The sequence below is a fragment of the Capra hircus genome, chromosome 19, assembly GCF_001704415.2.
Source record: "Capra hircus breed San Clemente chromosome 19, ASM170441v1, whole genome shotgun sequence".
Classification (NCBI taxonomy): domain Eukaryota; kingdom Metazoa; phylum Chordata; class Mammalia; order Artiodactyla; family Bovidae; genus Capra; species Capra hircus.
Genome location: NC_030826.1, coordinates 9,755,932 through 9,779,275, shown reverse-complemented (window position 1 = coordinate 9,779,275; position 23,344 = coordinate 9,755,932). Strand labels below are relative to the sequence as shown.

The following is a 23,344-nucleotide window of genomic DNA, read 5'->3' as shown; positions in this document are numbered from 1 at the left end:
AATCCCTGGTCAGGGAACTAGATCCCATATGCCGCAACTAAGACCTAGCTCAGCGAAATAAATAGATATTAAACAATAATAATAAGGGGGCCATCAGGGTGGGATCTAATCCAATGTGACTTGTGTCCTTACATAAAGACAAAACTTGAACACATAAGAGAGACGCCAGGGATGCATGGGCACAGAGAAAAGACCAGCTAAAGACACAGAAGACATGTAGAGGAGAGAGGCATTAGAAGAAGCCAACCCTACCAGCACCTCGACCCTAGACTTCTAGCCTCCACAATTGTGAGAAAATACATTTTGTTGAATAAGCCACTCAGTCTGTGCTCCTTTGTCACGGCAGCCCTAGCAAATGAATACAATGACTGCCCCCCGGAAGTAAGAGGGCATAATAGTTCCTAGGGGCTGCTAAAACAAAGTATTACAAAGTTGGTAGTTTACAACAAAGAAAAGTCATTCTGTCCCACTCGTGGAGGTTGGAAGCCTGAAATCAAGGCGTGCATTCCCTCTCAAGGCTCTGGAGAAGGATCTGCTTCTTGTCTCTTCCAGCTTCCGCAATCTATTGGTATATCTTGGTTTGAGGCCCTATGACCCGAGTCTGTCCCTCGGTGGTCTCGTTGCTTCTCTTCCATCTATGTGTTCTGCTCTGTGTGTCTATTATAAGGACACGTCATTGGATTGAGGGTCCAACCAGATAATGAAGTATGATTTCCTCATCTCAAAACCCTTCACTTGATTATCTATCTACAAAGACCCTGGTAGATAAGATAATATCTACAGGCTTCCAGGGATTAAGACTTGGACCAACTTTTTGGAGGGCCATCACTCAGCCCACTACAGATGGTATCTCGCTCATTTTTACTGATGCAGAAACTAAGGTCCAGGTTGTGGGGTGATTTGCCTTTTCTCTTTAGGCTAGATCACTTTCAGGTACAAATTCTGGGAGTAGGGGTGTAGTCCCAGGAGTGTCTCTCCAAAACAATGAGCACAGTGTTTATTCTTTACATTTTAGACACTGAGAATAGGGGTCTTGCTTAGGGGAGTTTGGAGAGAGTGGATATCTATAGTTTTTTCCCTGCCTATCTCAGTCAAGAAGTTAGAAACCCCATTGAGTATTTAAAAGAGGGGACAGGAAATTCCCTGGCAGCCCACTGTTTAAGACTCTTGCCTTCCAATGCAGGGGGCATGAGTTCTATTCCTGGTCAGGGAATGAAGATCCCACATGCCTCAGGGTGCAGTCAAAAATTAAAAAAAAAAACAAAACAACCTTCTTTGGAGAGGGAACATGTAATATGGGGAAGAGCTTCTATACTATATATGGAAGAGCTGAGAGGCACCCAAGGGACAGAGGCAGTGCAGTCATTAGCAACAGCAAAAGCCATAAACACCCTGAGACTGGAGGGTCAAAGGAAAGGGCAGTGTAACCAGATCTCTGGAGCTAGGTTAACCCAGAGAGTCAAGAAACATGGCGGACTTGACCTAGTAGGGGTGGGACTGAGGCAGCAATGACAGCCATTGCTGGAGAAACAGCCCAACACAGAGAACAAAGGGGAAAAACACCCCAGCTTTGTCTGTCTTCCTTGGGTCGGGAAGATCCCCTGGAGAAGAAATGGCTACCCACTCCAGAATTCTTGTCTGGGAGAATTTCATGGAGAGAGGAGCCTGGTGGGCTACAGCCCATAGGGTCATCAAGAACTGGACAAAGGCTCTGGTGCTGGGAGGGATTGGGGGCAGGAGAAAAAGGGGATGACAGAGGATGGGATGGCTGGATGGCATCACCGACTCAATGGACGTGAGTCTGAGTGAACTCCAGGAGATGGTGATGGACAGGGAGGCCTGGCATGCTGCAATTCGTGGGGTCGCAAAGAGTCAGACATGACTGAGCAACTGAACTGAACTGAACTGAGGGGACTAACACACACACACACACACACACACACACATACACGTATATGTATATGTGGCGCTAGTGGTAAAGAACCTGTCTGCCAATGCAGGACATTTAAGAGATGTGAGTTCGATCTCTGGGTTGGGAAGATCCCCTGGAGGAAGACATGGCGACCCATCCCACTCCAATAATCTTGCCTGGAAAATCCCATGGACAGGGGAGCCTGGTGGGCTATAGTCCAGGGGCTACAAAGAGTTGGACATGACTGAGCAACTAACACTTTCACTTTTCTCGCTCCTTCTAGCCTCTCATCAGTGTTTCCCATTAGTGCACACCGGGAGCCAGGTGACATGGAGCTTAGGCAATGGCGCCTGCAGGGGTCAGCCCCTCCGCGATACAGAGCAGAGCCTCTGCAGTTTAAGGAAGAATTCTGACAGCAAAGATGCCCAGAACTAGCATGAGCCTGTAGCCACTCCTCCTTCTAATGAAAGCACACTGGGGTTCCAATGCAGGACTAGCTCTTGCCCCCTTACCTAAATCTGGCTTTGTTTTTCATTTGATAATACTAACCTTCAGTGCTTCCTGGAGCTTGCATACTTCATTTTCCAAAATGCAAAACCGTTGTTTCAGACTACGAAGTTCTTGGTGGCAGAGACGGGATGGAAAGATGGTGTTTTTTAAAACTTCGAAACTCTGAAATTCACAAATAAAGAAGTCTGACTCCATTGAGCAATATGATAAGGACAATATGATAAAGAAAATGCTACAATGTATGTTTTATAGAAGTGAAGGCAACAAAAAGGACCTGCTGTATAGCACAGGAAACTATATTCATTATCTTTTAATAACCTATAATAAAAAATATGTATGTGTGTGTGTAACTGAATCACTTTGCTGTACACCTAAAGCTAACACAACATTGTAAATCAACCATATTTCAATATAAAAATTTTATTAAAAAAAGTGAAGACAGACATAAATACCTGACTTCATATTATGTAAGCTAAGCTCGAGTGTCTACTTACCTGAGCACACACACATGAACACACATACTAAGTGTGTAGAAAAACTGTAATGCTGAAAAAATGTATGTCAAATCCATACCTGGGTCATGCAGCTCTGGCACCAGCTGTATATAGACCATACTCTATTTGTCCAAAGCTTTATTGGATTTTTAAAACTGGGAAATCTGAAGTTCCAGGAGAGTCTTAGCCAGCTTCTACTAATGGGTATATCTGTTGAAGGAATAACCGCTCTGCAGGAAAGACAAAATCAAACAAAGCAAAAACTCCTGAGTTGGAATTAAAAGGCTCTAATTAAATAATTCTTAGTTTAGCACCTAAGAGTTGATGCTTTTGAACTGCGGTATTGAAAAAGACTCTTGAGAGTCTCTTGGACTGCAGGGAGATCGAATCAGTCCATCCTAAAGGAAACCAGTCCTGAATATTCATTGGAAGGACTGACGCTGAAGCTGAAACTCCAATACTTTGGCCACTTGATGCAAAGAACCAACTCATTGGAAAAGACTCTGATGATGGGAAAGATTGAAGGCAGGAGGAGAAGGGAATGAAAGAGGCTGAGATGGTTGAATGGCATCACCGACTTGATGTACATGAGTTTGAGCAAGCTCCAGGAGTTGGTGATGGACAGGGAAGCCTGGTGTGCAGCAGTCCATGGTGTTGCAAAGAGTTGGACACGACTGAATGACTGCACTGAACTGAATTGAATTAAATAGCAAGCTAGTTTTATAGTATGACTGAGAGGCAGAGATTACCAAAAGCCAAATTTTTCATTTACTTCTAGAATTCCCAGTTTGACTTGTATAACAAATATTTATTGAGTAAATAAATAATAATAAATCAAATAACACACTAAATAAATATGTGTCAGAGATTCAGTAATGAACAAAATAGATAAAAATTCTGCCTTCATAGGCTTTACAAAGAAGGCTAAAAGAAAAATATATGTAAGCTACTTGACGTTATGTGGCAGCCTGGATGGGAGGGCATTGTGAGCGAGAATGCGTACATGTATATGTATGGCTGTGTCCCTTCACTGTTCACCCGAAGCTATCAGAACACTGTTAATCTGCTATATCCAAGTACGAACTGAAAAGTTTAAAAGAAAATAAATATATGTGGGTTCTTAGGTAGTGAACATCCATAACTGGACATTGTTTTTGCTTTGGCTCTGTCTCTTCATTCTTTCTGGAGTTATTTCTCCACTGATCTCCAGTAGCATATTGGGCACCTACTGACCTGGGGAGTTCATCTTTCAGTGTCCTATCTTTTGGCCTTTTCATACTGTTTATGGGGTTCTCAAGGCAAGAGTACTGAAGTGGTTTGCCATTCCTTTCCCCAGAACAATATTGCATAGGAACCAGAGATTACCAAAAGCCAAATTTTTCATTAACTTCTAGAATTCCCAGTTTGACTTGTATAACAAATATTTATTGAGTAAACAAATAATAATAAGTCAAATAACACACTAAATAAATATGTGTCATGAATGATCCATGAATCAAGGTAAATTGGAAGTGGTCAAACAGGAGATGGCAAGAGTGAACATCGACATTTTGGGAATCAGGAAAATAAAATGGACTGGAATGGGTGAATTTAACTCAGATGACCATTATATCTACTTCTGTGGGCAAGAATCCCTTAGAAGAAATGGAGTAGCCCTCATAGTCAACAAGAGAGTCTGAAATGCAGTACTTGGGTGCAATATTAAAAACGACAGAGTGATCTGTTTCCAAGGCAAACCATTCACTATCACAGTAATCCAAGTCTATGCCCTAACCAGTAATGCTGAAGAAGCTGAAGTTGAATGGGTCTATGAAGATCTACAAGACCTTCTAGAACATACATGCAAAAGATGTCCTCTTCATTACAGGGGACTGGAATGCAAAAGTAGAAAGTCAAGAGACACCTGGAGTAACGGGCAAATTTGGCCTTGGAGTACAAAATGAAACAGGGCAAAGGCTAACAGAGTTTTGCCAAGAGAACACATTGGTCATAGTAAACACCCTCTTCCAACAACACAAGAGAAGACTCTACACATGGCCATCACCAGATGGCCAATACCAAAATCAGGTTGATTATATTCTTTGCAGCCAAAGATGGAGAAGCTCTATACAGTCAGCAAAAACAAGACCAGGAGCTGGCTGTGGCTCAGATCATGAACTCCTTATTGCCAAATTCAGACTTAAATTGAAGAAAGTAGGGAAAACCACGAGACCATTCAGGTATAACCTAAATTAAATCCTTTATGATTATACAGTGGAAGTGACAAATAGATTCAAGGGATTAGATCCAATAGACAGAGAGCCTGAAGAACTATAGAAGGAGGTTTGTGACATTGTACAGAAGACAGTGATCAAGACCATCCCCAAGAAAAAGAAATGCAAAAAGGCAAAATGGTTGTCTGAGGAGTCCTTACAAATAGCTGATAAAAGAAGAGAAATGAAAGGCAAAGGAGAAAAGGAACGATATGCCCATCTGAATGCAGAGTTCCAAAGAACAGCAAGGAGAGATAAGAAAGCCTTCCTCAGTGATCAGTGCAAAGAAACAGAGGAAAACAATAGAATGGGAAAGACTAGAGATCTCTTCAAGAAAATTAGAGATACCAAGGGAACATTTCATGCAAAGATGGGCTCAGTAAAGGACAGAAATGGTATGGACCTAACGGAAGCTGAAGATGCTAGAAGAGTAAACAAGAATAAAGAGAAGAACTATACAAAAAAGATCTTCATGTCCCAGATAACCATGATGGTATGATCACTCACCTAGAGCCAGACATCCTGGAATGTGAAGTCAAGTGGGCCTTAGAAAGCATCACTACGAACAAAGCTAGTGGAGGCAATGGAATTCCAGCTGAGCAATTTCAAATCCTAAAAGATGATGCTGTGAAAGTGCTGCACTCAATATGCCAGCAAATTTGGAAAACTCAGCAGCGGCCACAGGACTGGAAAAGGTCAGTTTTCATTCCAATCCCAAAGAAAGGCAATGCCAAAGAATGCTCAAACTATCGCACAGTTGCACTCATCTCACACACTAGTAAAGTAATGCTCAAAATTCTCCAAGCCAGGCTTCAACAGTATGTGAGCCATGAACTCCCAGATATTCAAGCTGGATTTAGAAAAGACAGAGGAATCAGAGATCAAATCGCTAACATACATTGGATCATCAAAAAAGCAAGAGCGTTCCAGGAAAACATCTACTTCTGCTTTATTGACTATGCCAGAGCCTATGACTGTGTGGATCACAATAAACTGTGGAAAATTCTTCAAGAGATGGAAATACCGGACCACCTTACCTGCCTCCTGAGAAATCTGTATGCAGATCAGGAAGCAACAGTTAGAACTGGACATGGAACAACAGAGTGGTTCCAAATTGGGAAAGGAGTACAACAAAGCTGTATATTGTCACCCTGCTTATGCAGAGTACATCATGACAAATGCCAGGTTGGATGAAGCACAAGCTGGAATCAAGATTGCTGGGTAAAATATAAATAACCTCATATACACAGATGATACCACCCTTATGGCAGAAAGCAAAAAAGAACTAAAAATCCTCTCAATGAAAGTGAAAGAGGAGAGTGAAAAAGTTCACTTAAAATTCAACACTCAGAAAACTAAGCTCATGGCATCTGGTCCCATCACTTCATGCAAACAGATGGGGAAACAATGGAAACAGTGGCAGATTTTATTTTTGGGGGGCTCCAAAATCACTGCAAATGGTGACTGCAGCCGTGAAATTAAAAGACGCTTGCTCCTTGGAAGAAAAGTTATGACCAACCTAGACAGCATGTCAAAAAGGAGAGACATTACTTTGCCAGCAAAGGTCCATCTAGTCAAAACTATGGCTTTACCAGTAGTCATGTACAGATGTGAGAGTTGGAGTATAAAGAAAGCTGAGCACCAAAGAATTGATGCTTCTGAACTGTGGTGTTGGAGAAGACTTGAGAATCCCTTGGACTGCAGGAAGATCAAACCAGTGCATCCTAAAGGAAATCAGTCCTGAATATTCATTGGAAGGACTGATGCTGAAGCTGAAGCTCCTATACTTTGGCCACCTGATACAAAGAACTGACTTATTGGAAAAGACCCTGATGCTGGGGAAGATTGAAGGCAGGAGAAGAAGGGGACGACAGAGGATGAAGACAGTTGGATGACAGTTCAATGTACATGAGTTTGAGCAAGCTCTGGGAGTTGGTGATGGACAGGGAGGCCTGGCATGCTGCAGTTCAGAGGGTCACAAAGAGTCAGACACGAGTGAGCAACTGAACTGAATTCAGGTAGTGAACAAATGCTAAGGAGAAAAAGATAAAACAAGATAGCGGGAATGTAAAATGTTGCCTGTAGGTGAACATTTCAATAGGGTAGTCACAGAATGTCTCACTGAGAAGGTGGCTTTTGAGAGCAAAGCTTAATGAAATAAACTAGCAAAGCAAATATTTGGGGAAAAGAACATTCCAGACAAGGGTAACAGTAGGTACAAAGGCCCTGGGGTGGGTGCCTGTCTGAGGTGTTTGAGGAGTAGCAAGGAGGCTGGACTAGGGTAGAAAGGAGGGAAGAGGATTAATGGATAATGCAAAGCAGACCATAAAGGCTTTGTGGATTATACAAAGAACTTTCATTGTAGAAGACCAATATGACATGATTTTAGTAGGCTCACTTTGAATGCTGTGTTGAAATACACTGCAGAGGGGGCAAGGGCAGAATAGGAAGGCCAGCTGGGGGACTTTTGCAACATTCAGGAGAGAGAGGAGTCAACGATGTTATCATGCTTACTGATTTTTTGTCTGTTTGTTTCAAAATTTTTTCTGTAAAGAGACCTTTAAAAACAAAATGTGTAAAGTATGTTATTGCGAAAACTACCATCCTAGAGTTCTTAGACCTCAGAGTCTCTTTTAATAACACATTTAAGCCCTGAGTCCCAGAGAATAAACAACCAAACTTTACCAAAAATGAAGGTTTAAGTTCCAGCTGTATACCCCTCTTTCATCACTTAGTTACCAGATTTATACAACTGAGTAGGAAAGTAGAAAATAGTTGCTGTGCGAAGAGCCAGCTCATTACAAAAGACCCTGATGATGGGAAAGATTGAGGGCAAGAGGAGAAGGGGACGACAGAAGATGAGATGATTGGATGGCATCACCTACCTACTCAGTGGACATCAGTTTGAACAGACTCCAGACGATAGTGAAGGACTTAGCAACAGAACAACAACAAAACCTCAAACACAATTCTTTGAGATGTTTTACTTCGTTTGAACTCTTTTTAAAAAACGAATTAATTTTTATTTATTTGGCTGTACCAGGTCTTAGCTGCAGCACACAGGATCTTCCCTCTTCATCGCGATTTGTAGGTTCTTTATTTGCGGCCTGTGAACTCAGTTGCCGCATGTGGGATCTAGTTCCCAGAACAGGGATTGAATCTAGGCCCCTGGAATCCTAGCCACTGGGCCACTGGTAGTCCGTCATTTGAACTCTTAAACTATGGTTGCCACATGAAAATCAGGATGCTCAGCTAAAATTTAATTTCAGATAAAAAATGAATAAGTACTAAAAAAATAATGTTTTGAGTGTATTTCAAATGTTGCAGGGACAATACAAAAAAAATCATTCATTGGTTATCTGAAATTCAAATTAAGTGGCGTTCTGCATTTTTCATTGATACATCTGGTGACTTGCTCCCAAACTGACCAGATTTTTAACATTTTCTCTGTTCCACATTATGCCTTACCTTTCTGGTGAGGGTGGCGGAGGAGGAGGTGTAACTAGCTTAGAGTGGAAGTGAGAGGCTTCTTTTCTTTTGAATAATCTTTTCGCTTTGGCTTTTAGCTTTCTTCTTCGCTGTTTGAATTTGGGCATGGTTTCTGTAGAGAAAATATTTACATTTTTTATTGAAGAATAATACACACACAAAAATAAAATTTTTGACTGTATAGGTCAATGCATTATCACTAAATGAACACATTCTTGTAGCCACCATTATGGTTAGCAAACAGGTCACCACCAGCAACCCAGAAGTCCGCCTGAAGCAGGAGATAGAGGGACCCTAGGCTGAGCAGCTGGACTCTGCCCCCGCTAGACAGATATTCCTTTTCTTTCCTTTTTGGCTGCACTGGGTGTTTGTTGTGGCACACGGGGGGCTTCTCTATTTGCAGCAAGCAGGCTTAGTTGCCCTGCAGCATGTGAGATCTTAGTTCCCCAACCAGGGACTGAACCTGTGTGCCTTGCATTAGAAGACAGATTCTCAACCACTGGATCACCAGGAAGTCCTGACAGATGTTTCAAGATAAAGATAATGGCAGGGGCAAGGAAGAGTTGAGTCCTGTTTAGATAAAAGATAGAGACCACGTATTTCTTGAGGTCTAGGAGGCTCCTAATCTATGCATGTGCAGAAAAGACCCTCAGGGGAAGGGGAGCCAGACCATATTATGTTCTGTAATGCAGTAAAGCACTAAATCCAAATTTGTAACTTCTCAGAGGCTCTTGCACTGGAATCCATTTTGGCTAAACGATGCACATGCATACAAGGGATGACCCTGGTGTTGTTCATTCGCTAAGTTGTATCTAACTCTGTGACCCCATGGACTGCAGCAGGCAGGGGATCCCTGTCCTTCACTATCTCCTGCAGTTTACTCACACTCATGTCCATTGAGTCAGTCATGCCATCCAACCATCTCATTCTCTGTCTCCCCCTTCTCCTGTCCTTAATCTTTTGCAGCATCAGGGTCTTTTCCAATGAAGGGAGGGCCCTGACCCAGACTAAACAGGGACTCAAAGTCAAAGCAAGATGATTGGCCAGAGGACACCAGGAAGAACTGACCCTGTATAAGCAATTTAATCCACCTCGAAAGTGTGCAACTTTCTCTCTCTGAGCCTGCCTGTACTTTCTCTACATGTATCTTCTCTCCTAATAAGCACGTTACTTGCCTCACTGCTTTTCACCTCTTTGCTGAAATCTTTCTTCAAAGCAGACAAGTGCCAGGCTGAGCACTGCGGCCCAGGTTCAGTCCTTGGTCAGGAAACTGGGGTCCCACTTCAAGGCATCATAGGCTGTAGCAACCCCACGGCCATCTGAGACCACCCTGAACTGGGGGAAAAGTTAAACTCAGATCTAAACTATCTCTGAAAATACCTTGGCTTTGGTATTATGTTACTCTAATTTTGTTTTGGTTTTGTTTTGCTAGTCTTTGCTCAGTCAAGTAAATTTCTTCATAATGAAATCAAGCAGGACCTTGCAGGGCCTTCCCAATGCAAAAGGCCTTTTTTGTCTCCTTTGTCTCATTTGTAGAAAAAAGGCTTCAGTCTCCCAGATGTCCCTCAAGTTCCAAAGAGCAGACTCAAACAGCTACTAATTAGAGAAGTGAGGGAATGCAGAATCAAAGGAAAAGCAGTCAAGCAAAAAAAGTAATAAGAGCTTAAACAATAGTTCAGAGATAAAACAGTCACAAAACTAATTCTTCCTCATGGGATATATGTAACAACTGATGCATATCTTTGTGTTGTCTTGCAGAAACTAAGGACACCCCTGCACCCTGCCAACCCAGGTGAAAGATGCTGACTATATGCTGACCACAAGCACTTAGACCCCAAACTGGTGAGAAGCATAAATGGTGATGAACATCACCTTATTACCTTACCACCTAAATATCACCTTATTACCTTACCACCAAGCAAACAGAAGAAAGTCCATCAGCTGAGCAGGGCACCCTACGACCCTCAGCCTTAATACTGCCTTGACAAATCTTTGCCTGGGTTTTCCCTGGATGTTCAGTAGTTAAAGACTTTGCACTGCAGGGTGTGTGGTTTTGTTCCCTGGTCAGGGAATTCCCACATGCCATGTGCAGTAAGACCAAAAAAAAAAAAAAAAAAAATCCTTGCCTGAAAGCCAGTGAGTTGTTCAGATCTTTTGAGCATTAGCTGCCCTTTCTCCTTGTTTGGTATCCTGCAATGAACACTGTAGTGTCCTTCATCACAGTGTAGGGTCAGTTGATGAGCTGGGCTCTGAGTTGGGCAAGTGGATCTCAATTTGGTTTGGTAACAATAACAGAGAAGATAAGAAGGCAACAGTTGGGTAGTGTCAGTTTTTAAAAGGAAGTAAATTTCTTCGCTGGTAACATTTACTGAGCATCCATGGAACTTGGTGGAGAGTTGGTAGTGAAAGAAAAACTAAATTAACCTTTTATTGGATGCCCGTTTACTTTTAGGCACCTTCACATACAATTTTTCAGTCAGTCTTCATTGTTGTGCAAGGTATTTTCCCTGAGTAAGAGAATTTTCGTTACCATTTAAATCCGAATAAATCAAGGCTTAGAAAGATGAAATGATGTATCCAATGGAATGCACTGAAGCATTAAGTTCAAATCTGTACGTCTCCAAAGACCATGTTTGTCCTAATACACTGTGATGCAATAGTAGAATAGGTGATATACAAGATAATAATAACTACCCCAAATCTAAGATATGGGTGTTTCAAAACATTTATTTAAACACTCATATATTGATATCGGTGAGTGCTATCCCTGGTGGCTCAGTGGTAAAGAATCTGCCTGCAGTGCAGGAGATGCAGATTCGATCCCTGAATCGGAAGATCCCCTGGAGGAGGGCATGGCAACACACTCCAGTATTCTTGCCTGGAGAATCCCGCAGACAGAGGAGCCTGGCAGGCTGCAGTCCATAGGGTCATGTAGAGTTGGATACAGCTTAGGCGACTTCTCAGCACCGCATATTGATATCAAGGGGCGAAAGAAGGGTGGGAGATGAATTGAGAGATTGGGATTGACATATATACACTACTATGCATAGAGCCGATAACTAATGAGAACTTTAGTTCCTCTAAAGGAACTCTACTCAAGGCTCTGTGGTCACCTAAATGGGAAGGAAATCCAAAAAAAGAGGGGATCTATGTATATGTATAGCTGATTCACTTTGCTGTACAGCAGATAGTAAGACAACATTGTAAAACAACTATACTACAACAAATTAATTAAAAAATAAACCCTAACTAGTATATTTAGATTTTAATCCAAATCCTTTTCTGAAGAAAATTAAGTCAGAGCTGGCTTGACGTGAAGAAGGGCTTCGCTGGTTTTAGCTGTTGCTACCTGAGGAACAAAGATGTCCTTATTCAAGCAGCAGAACTAAAAATGGTCTCAAGGGCTGGGCCTCCTTCTCTTCGAACTTACATTTGAATAGGAACAATTGGTCTTTAAAATACACATTCATTCCACATTTGTTCACCCTGTAACCCTCCAGCACTTGGTATGCAGCTCTAGGCTTGCTAAACTCCCAGATTCCAAGGACTGAAGAACCTCCCCCAGCCCCACTGTGGGTATTCAAGACTAAGAAATGCTTTAGCTCCACAGAGGCCACCCTTCATGGCAACAGGTGACAGCGTGTGTTATCAACAACCGTTATAGGAGTAAAGATTCTTGATAGCATCTTATTTAACTAATTGCCAGGCCTCAGATTAACAACATTTTTCTTAATTGTTCTTAAAGGCTTGGGAGACATACCTCAAGATAGCTGATTTCACATTTATTATATCACTTTTCCTTTTCACTGAAGTAATGAAGGAAGGCTAAACAGGGATTGTTAAACACAAGGGATGTCTAAAAGATTGATTAAAAAAAACCGTAAAGCAAAAATACTCTAAATGAAGATATTTAGGAAAGCCTCAGAAAGCAACAAAAAACTTACGGTTGTTAGAAAAGAAGTTAAACCTCATCAAATCCATGGCCGAGACTATTATATGAAGAAACCTCTATCCAAGGCAGAGTTCACTGACTAGGATTCCCCTGGATCTGAGATTTCCATAGTAACCTCCCCTCGCTGTCTTTCAGCTGCTCTTCACAGCCCTCCCTCCTCTGTTCCTGTTCCCTCTCTCGCCTTGACGTCTTTTGTTAGGGATCAAACTGACAAAGAGAACTGGCCTCCTGCTTCCCTTTTTCCTATATTCACCAATCCCTCAGTTATGAAAACAGACTTTAAAAGGAGCTGGACATTCTGGTTAAACTCGGTGGATTGACTCTCTCCCTCAGCCTGTGCTTTAATGATGTGCTGGGATTGGTACTTACTGTTACATTTTTAGGAAGTCTGTGAGCCAGTTGTTAAATCTACCATTTAAATTATATAAACTTATAATTAGGTAATTTAGATTTTAGATAATTTAGATCTTAAAAGGTATTTATAAGTATACAAAACTCAGCATTTCATAAAGGTTTTACTAATATGTATGCTCTTCATGTTTTTAACTTATTTTATCTATATAGTGAAAATGCTTTAGATACATTACTGCTCATTTCCTCCCAATGCCACATTCAAGGACTTCACAATGGAAACTTAAAAACTGGCCATGATGGGAGAATTTATACCATGGTTATCATAAAAAGTGAAGTCGCTTAGTCGTGTCTGACTCTTTGCGAGCCCATGGACTGTAGCCCACCAGGCTCCTCCATCCTTGGAATTTTCTAGGCAAGAGTACTGTAGTGGGTTGCCATTTCCTTCTCCAGGGAATCTTCCCGACCTGGGATCAAACCCAGTGTCCTGCATTGCAGGCAGATGCTTTACCATCTGAGTCACCAGGGAATCCCTATTATAAAACACTACAAACGTGGGAATCCCCTGGCAGCCCAGTGGTTAGGATTCCACATTTCCACTGCAGGGAGCATGGCTTTGATACCTGGTAGGGGAACTAAGATCCCTCGAGCTTCAGGGTCAAAAAAAAAAACCAAACACAAAGCCCTACAAATGAGGGCTTGATTTATTATTTTGTTCACTGTTAAGAAAGTGAGGAGGACTTCCCTGGCAGTCCAGTGTTTAAGGCTGTGTTCCAATGCAGGGGGTGTGGGTTTGACGTCTGGTCAGGGAACTAAGATCCCACATGCTGTGCAACATGGCCAATAAATAAATAAGTAAATGAGTAAAAAAAGTGATAAAAAACATTAATAGGGCAGATTAAACTTAAGAGTATATCTTGTCTGTAGTCATTACATTTTGAATGGCAGAAAAATTGAGGAGTATTACTCCAGTATTTGAAAATGATTATTTATCAGAAATTGCTTACTGAAATGAAGTTCCACCATAAATCTTTGTGTTTCACGTTTGTCTTACTTCACAGAATAAATGAAAATATTAACCAAGATTCCTATCAGGACTAAGATTGTTCATAGACTGCAACCATAGGTTGGTTACAAATGAAGTCTATAAAAAAAATTCATAATAGCATTTTGTGAGACTCAATTGGCTATATAAAATTTATAAGAAAAGGTGTACTCCCTTCTGAAACATCATGAAAAAGACAGTAAAGGAATAAAAAAGGCATAAACTCATAGGACAAAGAATAGGAACAGATACTATAATAGATGATACGTGTGAACTGAATCTCGGAAAATGGAACAGTGGTAACTGACTTGGCAGAACAGAGGAAAGCTGAGGCTTGACTGGATGGTAGAGAAGCCAAAAGGAAGCAAGACAAATCCCAGAACTCGGAGAAGTTTCAGACTTGAAAGCACCAAGTCCCTTTGGGGAGGTTTGGCTGCTAAGTCACTTCAGTTGTGTCAGACTCTGTGCGACCCCACAGATGGCAGCCCACCAGGCTCGGCAGCCCACCAGGCTCTGCCGCCCCTGGATTCTCCAGGCAAGAACACTAGAGTGGGTTGCCATTTCCTTCTCCAGTGAATGAAAAGTAAAAAGTGAAAGTGAAGTCGCTCAGTCGTGTCCAACCCTCAGCGACCCCATGGACTGCAGCCCACCAGGCTCCTCCATCCATGGGATTTTCCAGGCAAGAGTCCTGGAGTGGGGTGCCATTGGGCTTAATTGGATTAATTAAAAGTCTTAACGACTGGATAGGCCTTTGACGTCTTCCCTCCAGTCCATGCAGCTAGGCAGTGTCCTGGTTTTCATTTTATGGGCAAGTCTATTCTCTGGAGAAGTTAGAGTTGCTGAATTTGGGTCACCAGGCATAGTAGGGTCATGTCTACGTCACTATTCAGAAGACAGGGGATGGTCCTGAACTAAAAAGTGAGACACTCAATTCCCTTCCTCAGCTCAGCTCCCCAAATACAAGCCACCCAAGTTTAATTCCTGGCCTTAAAACCCCACACTTCTCATTCCTCCTGGAGGAGAATAGATTCTTCTCCAGGGAAACTGGCTGTAGCTTGACAATATTCACATCCAGTACTTTGAGCTGCCAACCAACTATCTTTCTTGTGTCTTCCTTTGACATATAACAGCCAAGGAGCATCAGTCATTTTAGGAAGAGTCTTAAATATGAAGAACAGAGACCAAAATGAACAGAGAGGGAAATGGAAAGAATGTAAAAAGTAGAAGAAAACTTAAAAAAAAAAAAAAAAAAAAACACAAAACTTCAGAAAATGATATGGACAAGGATGGGGGAAAGGAAGGAGAGGGTGAGATGAATGGAGAGAGTAGCATGGAAGCATATATACTAACATATGTAAAATACACGGCCAAAGAAAATTTGCTGTATGACTCAGGGAACTCAAACCAGGGCTCTGTAACAACCTAGCGGGAAGGGACACATGTACACCTATGGCTAATTCATGTTGATATATGACAGATATCAAACCAGTATTGTAAAGCAATCATCAATCAATTAAAAATAAATTTTAAAAAGGATCAAGGCCCCCAAAAAAGAATCGAGATCTTGCATCCTTGAAAAAGGAAAAGAAAACGTTTTTAAAATTAAAAATAGTAGAAATTTTTAAAATGTAATAGAACAGTTTGAAGATTAAAGTTTTAGATGAGAACAGAAAAAAATGGAGAGAATTTTATCAAATAAACAATACAAAAATATTCCCTAGAACTGAAGGACTTGAATTTCCAGATTGAAATTATACTGAAATTACCCAGCATAATTTGAATAAAGATGCACATTGAGGCACGTCATCATTTAGAACACCAAAAGTAAAGAGGATATTCTAAAAGCTTCCAGAGAAAACACTGCCTAGATACAGAGGCCTGAGAATAGAATGACATCAGAGTTCAACAGCCATCCTGCAGTTCTGATGGAGAAATGTTTACAATCCCATACCTGGCCAAAATTTCAGTCAAGTGTGAGAGCAGAAGTGAGATAATAATGAGAATTTCCAGGATAATGGTGACCATAAGTCCTTGGAAGACAGTTTTGCAGCGGGCCCAGGGCAGGGGTCAGCGGACCTTTCCTGTGAAGGGCTAGATAATAAATATTTTAGGCTTTACAAGCCATCAACCACTCAACTCTGCTATAGCCACTCAATTCTGCATCAAAACAGCCATGGACAATGACTACGGCTGTAATCCAATAAATGTTATTTATGGCTATTGAAATTTGAATTTCATAGAGTTTTCATATGTCACAAAGTATTTGTCTTCTTTTGATTTTTTTCCCACCTACTACAAATTCTAAAAACCATTTTTAGCTCATGAGACCTATAAAAATACTAGTTTACTGACCCTTTACTTAGCCAGTGAAATAAGCAAGTGTAACAGAAGGCTTCAGCAGGAAAAAAAAAAAAAGGAAATAGATAAATTACCTAGTGCATTTGAATATTCTGAGTGGAGTTTATTATTTTTCTGTAAAGTTTGGCCCAGGTTACTGAGAAGTGCTTAAAAAAATAAACATATAAACAATGTCTAGGAAAAAGTTGTCTAAGAAAATAAATGAAATCATAGTTAACATGTAATGATCAGCTGTTACACAATATTTTATAGTATAAACATTGAGTATTTAATTAAAAATTATGACACAGGACACTATGAAACTCTTAGAGGAACACATAGGCAGAACACTTTTGACACAAATGGCAGCCAAAAATTATGACACAGTTACATTGGGAAGACAGAAGAAAGTAACAATTAGCAGTTCTTTAAATTTACACCGAGTTTAACCTCGGGGGGGGGGTGAGGGGGGAAAATTAGTACAATATTATAAACATATTACTTAGAAACGTCACAAAACAATCACAAAAGTGGATACTGTTGCCTTTGGGCAAATGGGAACCAAGATTACGGACAGAGGACTCAGAGGACTACCATTTCTTATTTGTGTATTTCTTTCTAATAAGCCTTGGAGTAGTATTGGACACTTTACCTTTGCCATATACTATTAGCTGGAAAAATACCACCCTTCTGAAAGTGGGTCATCTCTTTCTAGCCATTTCCTGGTGGTTGTTCCAGTGCCTCTGCATTCAGATTTCTAAAGAATTCTACATATTCCAATGTATATCATTTGGGAAATTATCTTTTGATGAAAAAAAAAATCTAGGAATGAAATAATATTTTCTCTTATCTCTTCCATATGTGTGTGTCCTGGGCCCTGGGTCATTATTACTATCTAATAGCCTTCTAATTAAATATAGTAATTGACACAAGTAAAGAATGAAAAGAATATGTCTTATCTGTCAGGATAGAAAGATGCAGTCTGAGATATTTTCTAGATTAACATTGTATTAAAAAATCATCATAGCTTTTCCAAAATTAAAAGATAATGAATTCTCACCTCACATAGGACAGAGGATTCAGCAAGCTAAGGTTTCTTTTACCATCATTGCTTTATTAAAAGCTTTCGATACTCTGTAGAGGATAACTGTTCAATTAATAGCGTATATAGCAATCTTTATCTAGATGAGACATGTACTGTCCCCTTTCCAAAAGCGTAATGAGACTTACAAATTCTTTTTGAAAGATTAGGTGGGATTCCAACTGCTAACACTAGATAGAAACTCATTCTTTCCTGATGACTCAAAGCATTTTTCTTATTTTTGTAAATTGAAAAATACACTTCCATTTTACTTTGCTTTGAAAAGAATTTAAGGCCAATTAAAAAAAAAACCAAAACAGCCTGTACCACAACATGATAAAAAAAAAAGTGAGGAAATAAGAATATTCCATTATAGAATAGACTAAATTTAAAAAGTACTCATATACACGAATCAGAAATATTTCTCTAAGTCATCCTGTCCCTTCTCCTTAGCATCACTCCCCTTTCTGTCTTCTGTCTTCAGTTGACGTCACTATTCTCCCCTGGGCTCCCCCTTGTTTTTGTCTTTTGATATAGTCTATTTTCCCCTACTCTTTTTTTTTTTTTTTTTGGCTTGTACTGGGTCTTTGTTGCTGCATAGGATTTTCTCTAGTTACAGAGAGCGGAGGCTACTCTTGAGTTGAGTGTGAGGGCTTCTCATTGTGGTGGCTTCTCTTGTTGCAGAGCACAGGTTCTAGTCACATGGGCTTCAGTAGTTGCAGCACAGGGCTCAGCAGTTGCTGCTCCCGGGCTTTGGAGCACAGGCTGAACAGTTGTGGTGCATGGACTCAGCTGCTCCTTTGCATGTGGGTTCTTCCCAATTAGAGATTGAACCCGCATCTCCTGCATTGGCAGGTGGATTTTTTACCACTGAGCCACCTGGGAAGCCCTCCTCTACTCTTTTTTTTTTATTAAAAAAATTTTTTTTTTTTACTTTACAATATTGTATTGGTTTTGCCATACATCAACATGAATCTCCTCTACTCTTAACTTTGAAAAATTTCAAACCTTGAGAAAATTTATAAGAATAGCATAATTAACATTCATATCACTCACACAGATTCACCAATTGTTACTGGTTAGCTATTTCTCTTTATAGGGGTATATGTGTAATGTATAATGTATACTATAGAATATATATATATATAACCACATGCATGTGTGCTAAGCTGCTTCAGCTGTGTCCAACTCTTTTCGACCCTATGAACCGTAGCCTGCCAGGCTTCTCTGTCCATGGGATTCTGCAGGCAAGAATACTGCAGCGGGTTGCCATGCCCTCCTCCGGGAGATCTTCCTGACCCAGGGGTCAAGCCTGCTTCTCTTACGTCTCCTGTATTGGCAGGCGGGTTCTTTACCACTAGTGCCACCTGTGAAGCCCCATCTAACCATGTATTTCTATATAATTTATGTAACTTTTATATATTATATTACACACACACCCCTATACAGAAAAATAACAGTTGGTGTATCTAGGTGCATGAAATATGACTGTTTATGATCCACTAGGTACTGTGGTAGGTAGGGGATACAACTGTGAAGAAGACCAACATTTCTTGCCCTTATGGAATGTTTACTAGATGTTTACATCACCTCTTCTGTGCCTCCATAGCACTCCTTTTCACACACCCTTATTGTGACATTTCCCAAAGAAAGGCAATGCCAAAGAATGCTCAAACTACTGCACAATTGCACTCATCTCACATGCTAGTAAAGTAATGCTCAAAATTCTCCAAGCCAGGCTTCAGCAACACGTGAACCGTGAACTCCCTGATGTTCAAGCTGGTTTTAGAAAAGGCAGAGGAACCAGAGATCAAATTGCCAACCTCCGCTGGATCATGGAAAAAGCAAGAGAGTTCCAGAAAAACATCTATTTCTGCTTTCTTGACTATGCCAAAGCCTTTGACTGTGTGGATCACAATAAACTGTGGAAAATTCTGAAAGAGATGGAAATACCAGACCACCTGACCTGCCTCTTGAGAAACCTATATGCAGGTCAGGAAGCAACAGTTAGAACTGGACATGGAACAACAGACTGGTTCCAAATAGGAAAAGGAGTACGTCAAGGCTGTATATTGTCACCCTGCTTATTTAACTTCTATGCAGAGTACATCATGAGAAACGCTTGGCTGGAAGAGGCACAAGCTGGAATCAAGATTGCCAGGAGAAATATCAACAACCTCAGATATGCAGATGACCCCACCCTTATGGCAGAAAGTGAAGAGGAACTAAAAAGCCTCTTGATGAAAGTGAAAGAGGAGAGTGAAAAAGTTGGCTTAAACCTCAACATTCATAAAATGAAGATCATGGCATCTGGTGCCATCACTTCATGGGAGATAGATGGGGAAACAGTGGAAACAGTGTCAGACTTTATTTTTTTTGGCTCCAGAATCACTGCAGATGGTGACTGTAGCCATGAAATTAAGACGCTTACTCCTTGGAAGAAAAGTTATGACCAACCTAGACAGCATATTCAAAAGCAGAGACATTACTTTGCCAACAAACGTCCGTCTAGTCCGGGCTATGGTTTTCCCAGTGGTCACGTATGGATGTGAGAGTTGGACTGTTGAAGAAAGCTGAGTGCCAAAGAATTGATGCTTTTGAAGTGTGGTGTTGGAGAAGACTCTTGAGAGTCCCTTGGACTGCAAGGAGATCCAACCAGTCCATTCTGAAGGAGATCAGCCCTGGGATTCCTTTGGAGGGAATGATGCTAAAGCTGAAACTCTAGTAGTTTGGCCGTCTCATGTGAAGAGTTGACTCATTGGAAAAGACTCTGATGCTGGGAGGGATTGGGGGCAGGAGGAGAAGGGGACGACAGAGGATGAGATGGCTGGATGGCATCACTGACTTGATGGACGTGAGTCTGAGTGAACTCCGGGAGTTGGTGATGGACAGGGAGGCCTGGCGTGCTGCAATTCACGGGGTCGCAGAGTTGGACACGACTGAGCGACTGAACTGAACTGAACTGAACTGATTGTGACAATTACCCAACTCCAGTACTCTTGTCTGGAAAATCACATGGACGGAGGAGCCTTTAAGGCTGCAGTCCATGGAGTCTCTGAGGGTCGGACACGACTGAGCGACTTCACTTTCACTTTTCACTTTCATGCATTGGAGAAGGAAATGGCAATCCCCTCCAGTGTTCTTGCCTGGAGAATCCCAGGGACGGGGGGAGGCTGGTGGGCTGCCGTGTATGGGGTCGCACAGAGTCGGACATGACTGAAGTGACTTAGCAGCATTGTAGTTTTTGCTTACACGTTTGTCACCCCACTGGACTGTGAGATATTTCAAGGGTAGGATAAATTTTATTCATCTCTTTCCTCAGGATTTAAAGTATAGCAGGCATTAAGTAATGTTTCATTCAACAAATGAATGGAAGAAATCATTCCCGCTAAGTGTTATCTAGCAAGTGTTCTCTATTTTGATTAAGAATATACTTTATCCTGCATCGAACCTAGACTGGTGATTAGTTTCTTACATGATATTATACATGTTTCAATGCCATTCTCCCAAATCATCCCACCCTCTCCCTCTCCCACAGAGTCCAAAAGTTTGTTCTATACATCTGTGTCTCTTTTGCTGTCTCGCATACAGGGTTATCGTTACCATCTTTGTAAATTCCATATATATGTGTTAGTATATATACAGGATACAGGATGCTTGGGGCTGGTGCACTGGGATGACTCAGAGAGATGGTATGGGGAGGGAGGTGGGAGGGGGGTTCAGGATTGGGAACTCATGTACACCCGTGGTGGATTCATGTTGATGTATGGCAAAACCAATGCAGTATTGTAAAGTAAAATAAAGTTAAAAAAATAATAATTAAATAAAATTACATTATGGTGTATCAAGCACCCACTGTTAGCCACCAGCCAAAAAAAAAAAAAAGAATATACTTTAATACAATTCTGAAAAATCTCTTGGTGAAGGAGTTTTTTAGTTCTTCAAATCATACCACCTTCATATGGTTAAAGGATGGGTCCAAAAGTATTTCCAGTACAAAGATGGAATCAATAGTAGAGAGAGAATTACTCTCTTCCACAAGAGCTGCTGCTGCTGCTGCTAAGTCGCTTCAGTCGTGTTTGACTCTGTGCAACCCCATAGACGGCAGCCCACCAGGCTCCGTTGACCCTGGGATTTTCCAGGCAAGAATACTGGAGTGGGTTGCCATTGCCTTCTCTGCCACTAGAGCAGGCACTGCTATGAAAACTCCACCCTGTGATACAAAAGAATGCTTTTGGTCTGGGGGTACTTTTAAAGCATGGCAGCAACGGAAATGGAAATAAAGTACTATGTCTAATTTATAACGAAAACGAATGTCTGGTTTTTTGTTCTTTTTCTTGTTTCTCTTTTGGTCTAGCCCAACAATAAGTAATGAAAGTCAGGTTCCTTGAGGCACAGCTTTTCAGATAAACACCACTGTTCATCTGCTGTTCTGAATTATCTTCCAAGGTAAAATGACTTTTACAGATTGTATTGATACAGACCCCAGGGACCACAGGCGACTAAAGACCCCTAGACTGCAGACAATTAAGATGATTAATCTCAGCTCCTTTGTTCTTCCCCTTTAAAAACCCAGCACTCAAGAGACCGAGTTGGAGTGAATCTGAGACTTGTCTCCCACTTCCATGCTTGGCTCCCTACAATAAAACCTTTACTTTGCGGCAAACTCACCCAGTCAGAGTTTAGCTTTCTGCGCTGCAGACACAGGAGCCCTTCGTTCGGTTTAAAAATGACAATTGCGTTTCTTTAACATCTTCCTAAAACACATTTTAAAGGGAAAATGTGTTTACACTCCCATAAACAACTTTTAGTCAATCACGTTCCATTATCAGTTCAATTGATTCCTCTTGAGAATCCACAGGGCTATTTTTGGTACGTGCTTATTTATGTTGTGCAGCATTGCTGTTTGTTAGCTCCAGTCTTGTTTTTCTAAAGAGGGTGAGGCTCCCTAAAGCTTAGCCCGCACATTACTAGGCACATAGAAAACAGGATACACTTTTAAAGCCGATACTCTCACAGAACAGAGGGCGATATTAAGACTACATCGAGGAACACCGTATCATTCCTTGTCAAAATATGTACTTTCTCAAAGTGCATAGGAATCAGGGGTCTTGTTAAAATGTATATTCTGATTCAGTAGGTCTGGGCGGAGCCAGATAATCTGCATTTTAGATAAGAACCCAAGTGATGCCCATGCAGTTGGTCCGCGAACTACAGGCATGTGCAAAAGGAAGGCGGATACTTTGCTCCAAAACATATTTTTGCAGAGCGTTAATTAAATATAATTATGATTAGAGCCGAGCCAGGTGGAGCACTTCTTACCCAGCCTTAACCCTCCTCTTCCAATTCATCTCCTCTCTGAGTCCAGCCAAAGTTCCCACCTCTGCAAACCGTTACGAACGCCAGCAGCAACAGATCTAGCTACAAGAGAAGCGAGCCCAGGTAACGTAGGAAGACAACCCTGCACTTACTAGTCTTAAGAGTCCGGGGATACGATGGAGTCACCTCAGTGGCCTCTCCCTTGCCATAAAGGAAAATTCAAAATTAAAACCATATCGCGGAGGGACCAATCGTAACCTTGGTCTTTCCCCCATTCGCTCTCTATTTAGTGCCGGGAGCACAGTCTGGCTTGTGATTGGCTGAAGCATCACGAAGCTTGGGCCAATCAGAAATGAGGCGCTTCTCGTATGAATAAGGGGAAGGCGGGAGCGAAGTGGAGGGGAAGTCGGAGAAAAGGCGTGTCACGTCCCCTTTGCTGTTTGTGGAAGCTTTGGTGTAATTGGTTGGCTCTTCTTCCGACTGCACCAATCGCAAGCTCTCCTCTGCAGAACCCTCGCTGTGAAATTAAATGCCGAGATACGGCTGCAGCCAATGGGAAAAAAAAAGATGTAGGAGCCAATCCTCCTGCGGCGTTTTGTGTC

The 23,344-nt window shown here is 41.4% G+C and overlaps 1 protein-coding gene across 3 annotated transcripts in view; it reads right to left on the bottom strand.

Moving 5' to 3' along the window:
- Positions 1–22,967, bottom strand: part of PRR11 (proline rich 11) — a 33,006-nt gene extending 10,039 nt beyond the window's left edge. Inside the window, exons 1-5 of one of the 3 annotated variants that reach the window (XM_005693110.2) lie at positions 22,895–22,967; positions 22,095–22,180; positions 8,637–8,769; positions 2,996–3,146; positions 2,462–2,584 (exon numbers count right to left, since the gene is read on the bottom strand). In XM_005693110.2, the coding sequence (XP_005693167.2) occupies positions 2,462–2,584; positions 2,996–3,146; positions 8,637–8,764 (402 nt within the window). In that variant the 5' untranslated portion in view covers positions 8,765–8,769; positions 22,095–22,180; positions 22,895–22,967. Of the gene's footprint in view, positions 1–2,461; positions 2,585–2,995; positions 3,147–8,636; positions 8,770–22,094; positions 22,181–22,745 lie in introns of all 3 variants that reach the window. The other 2 variants (XM_013971791.2, XM_005693111.3) reach the window with 2 other exon arrangements.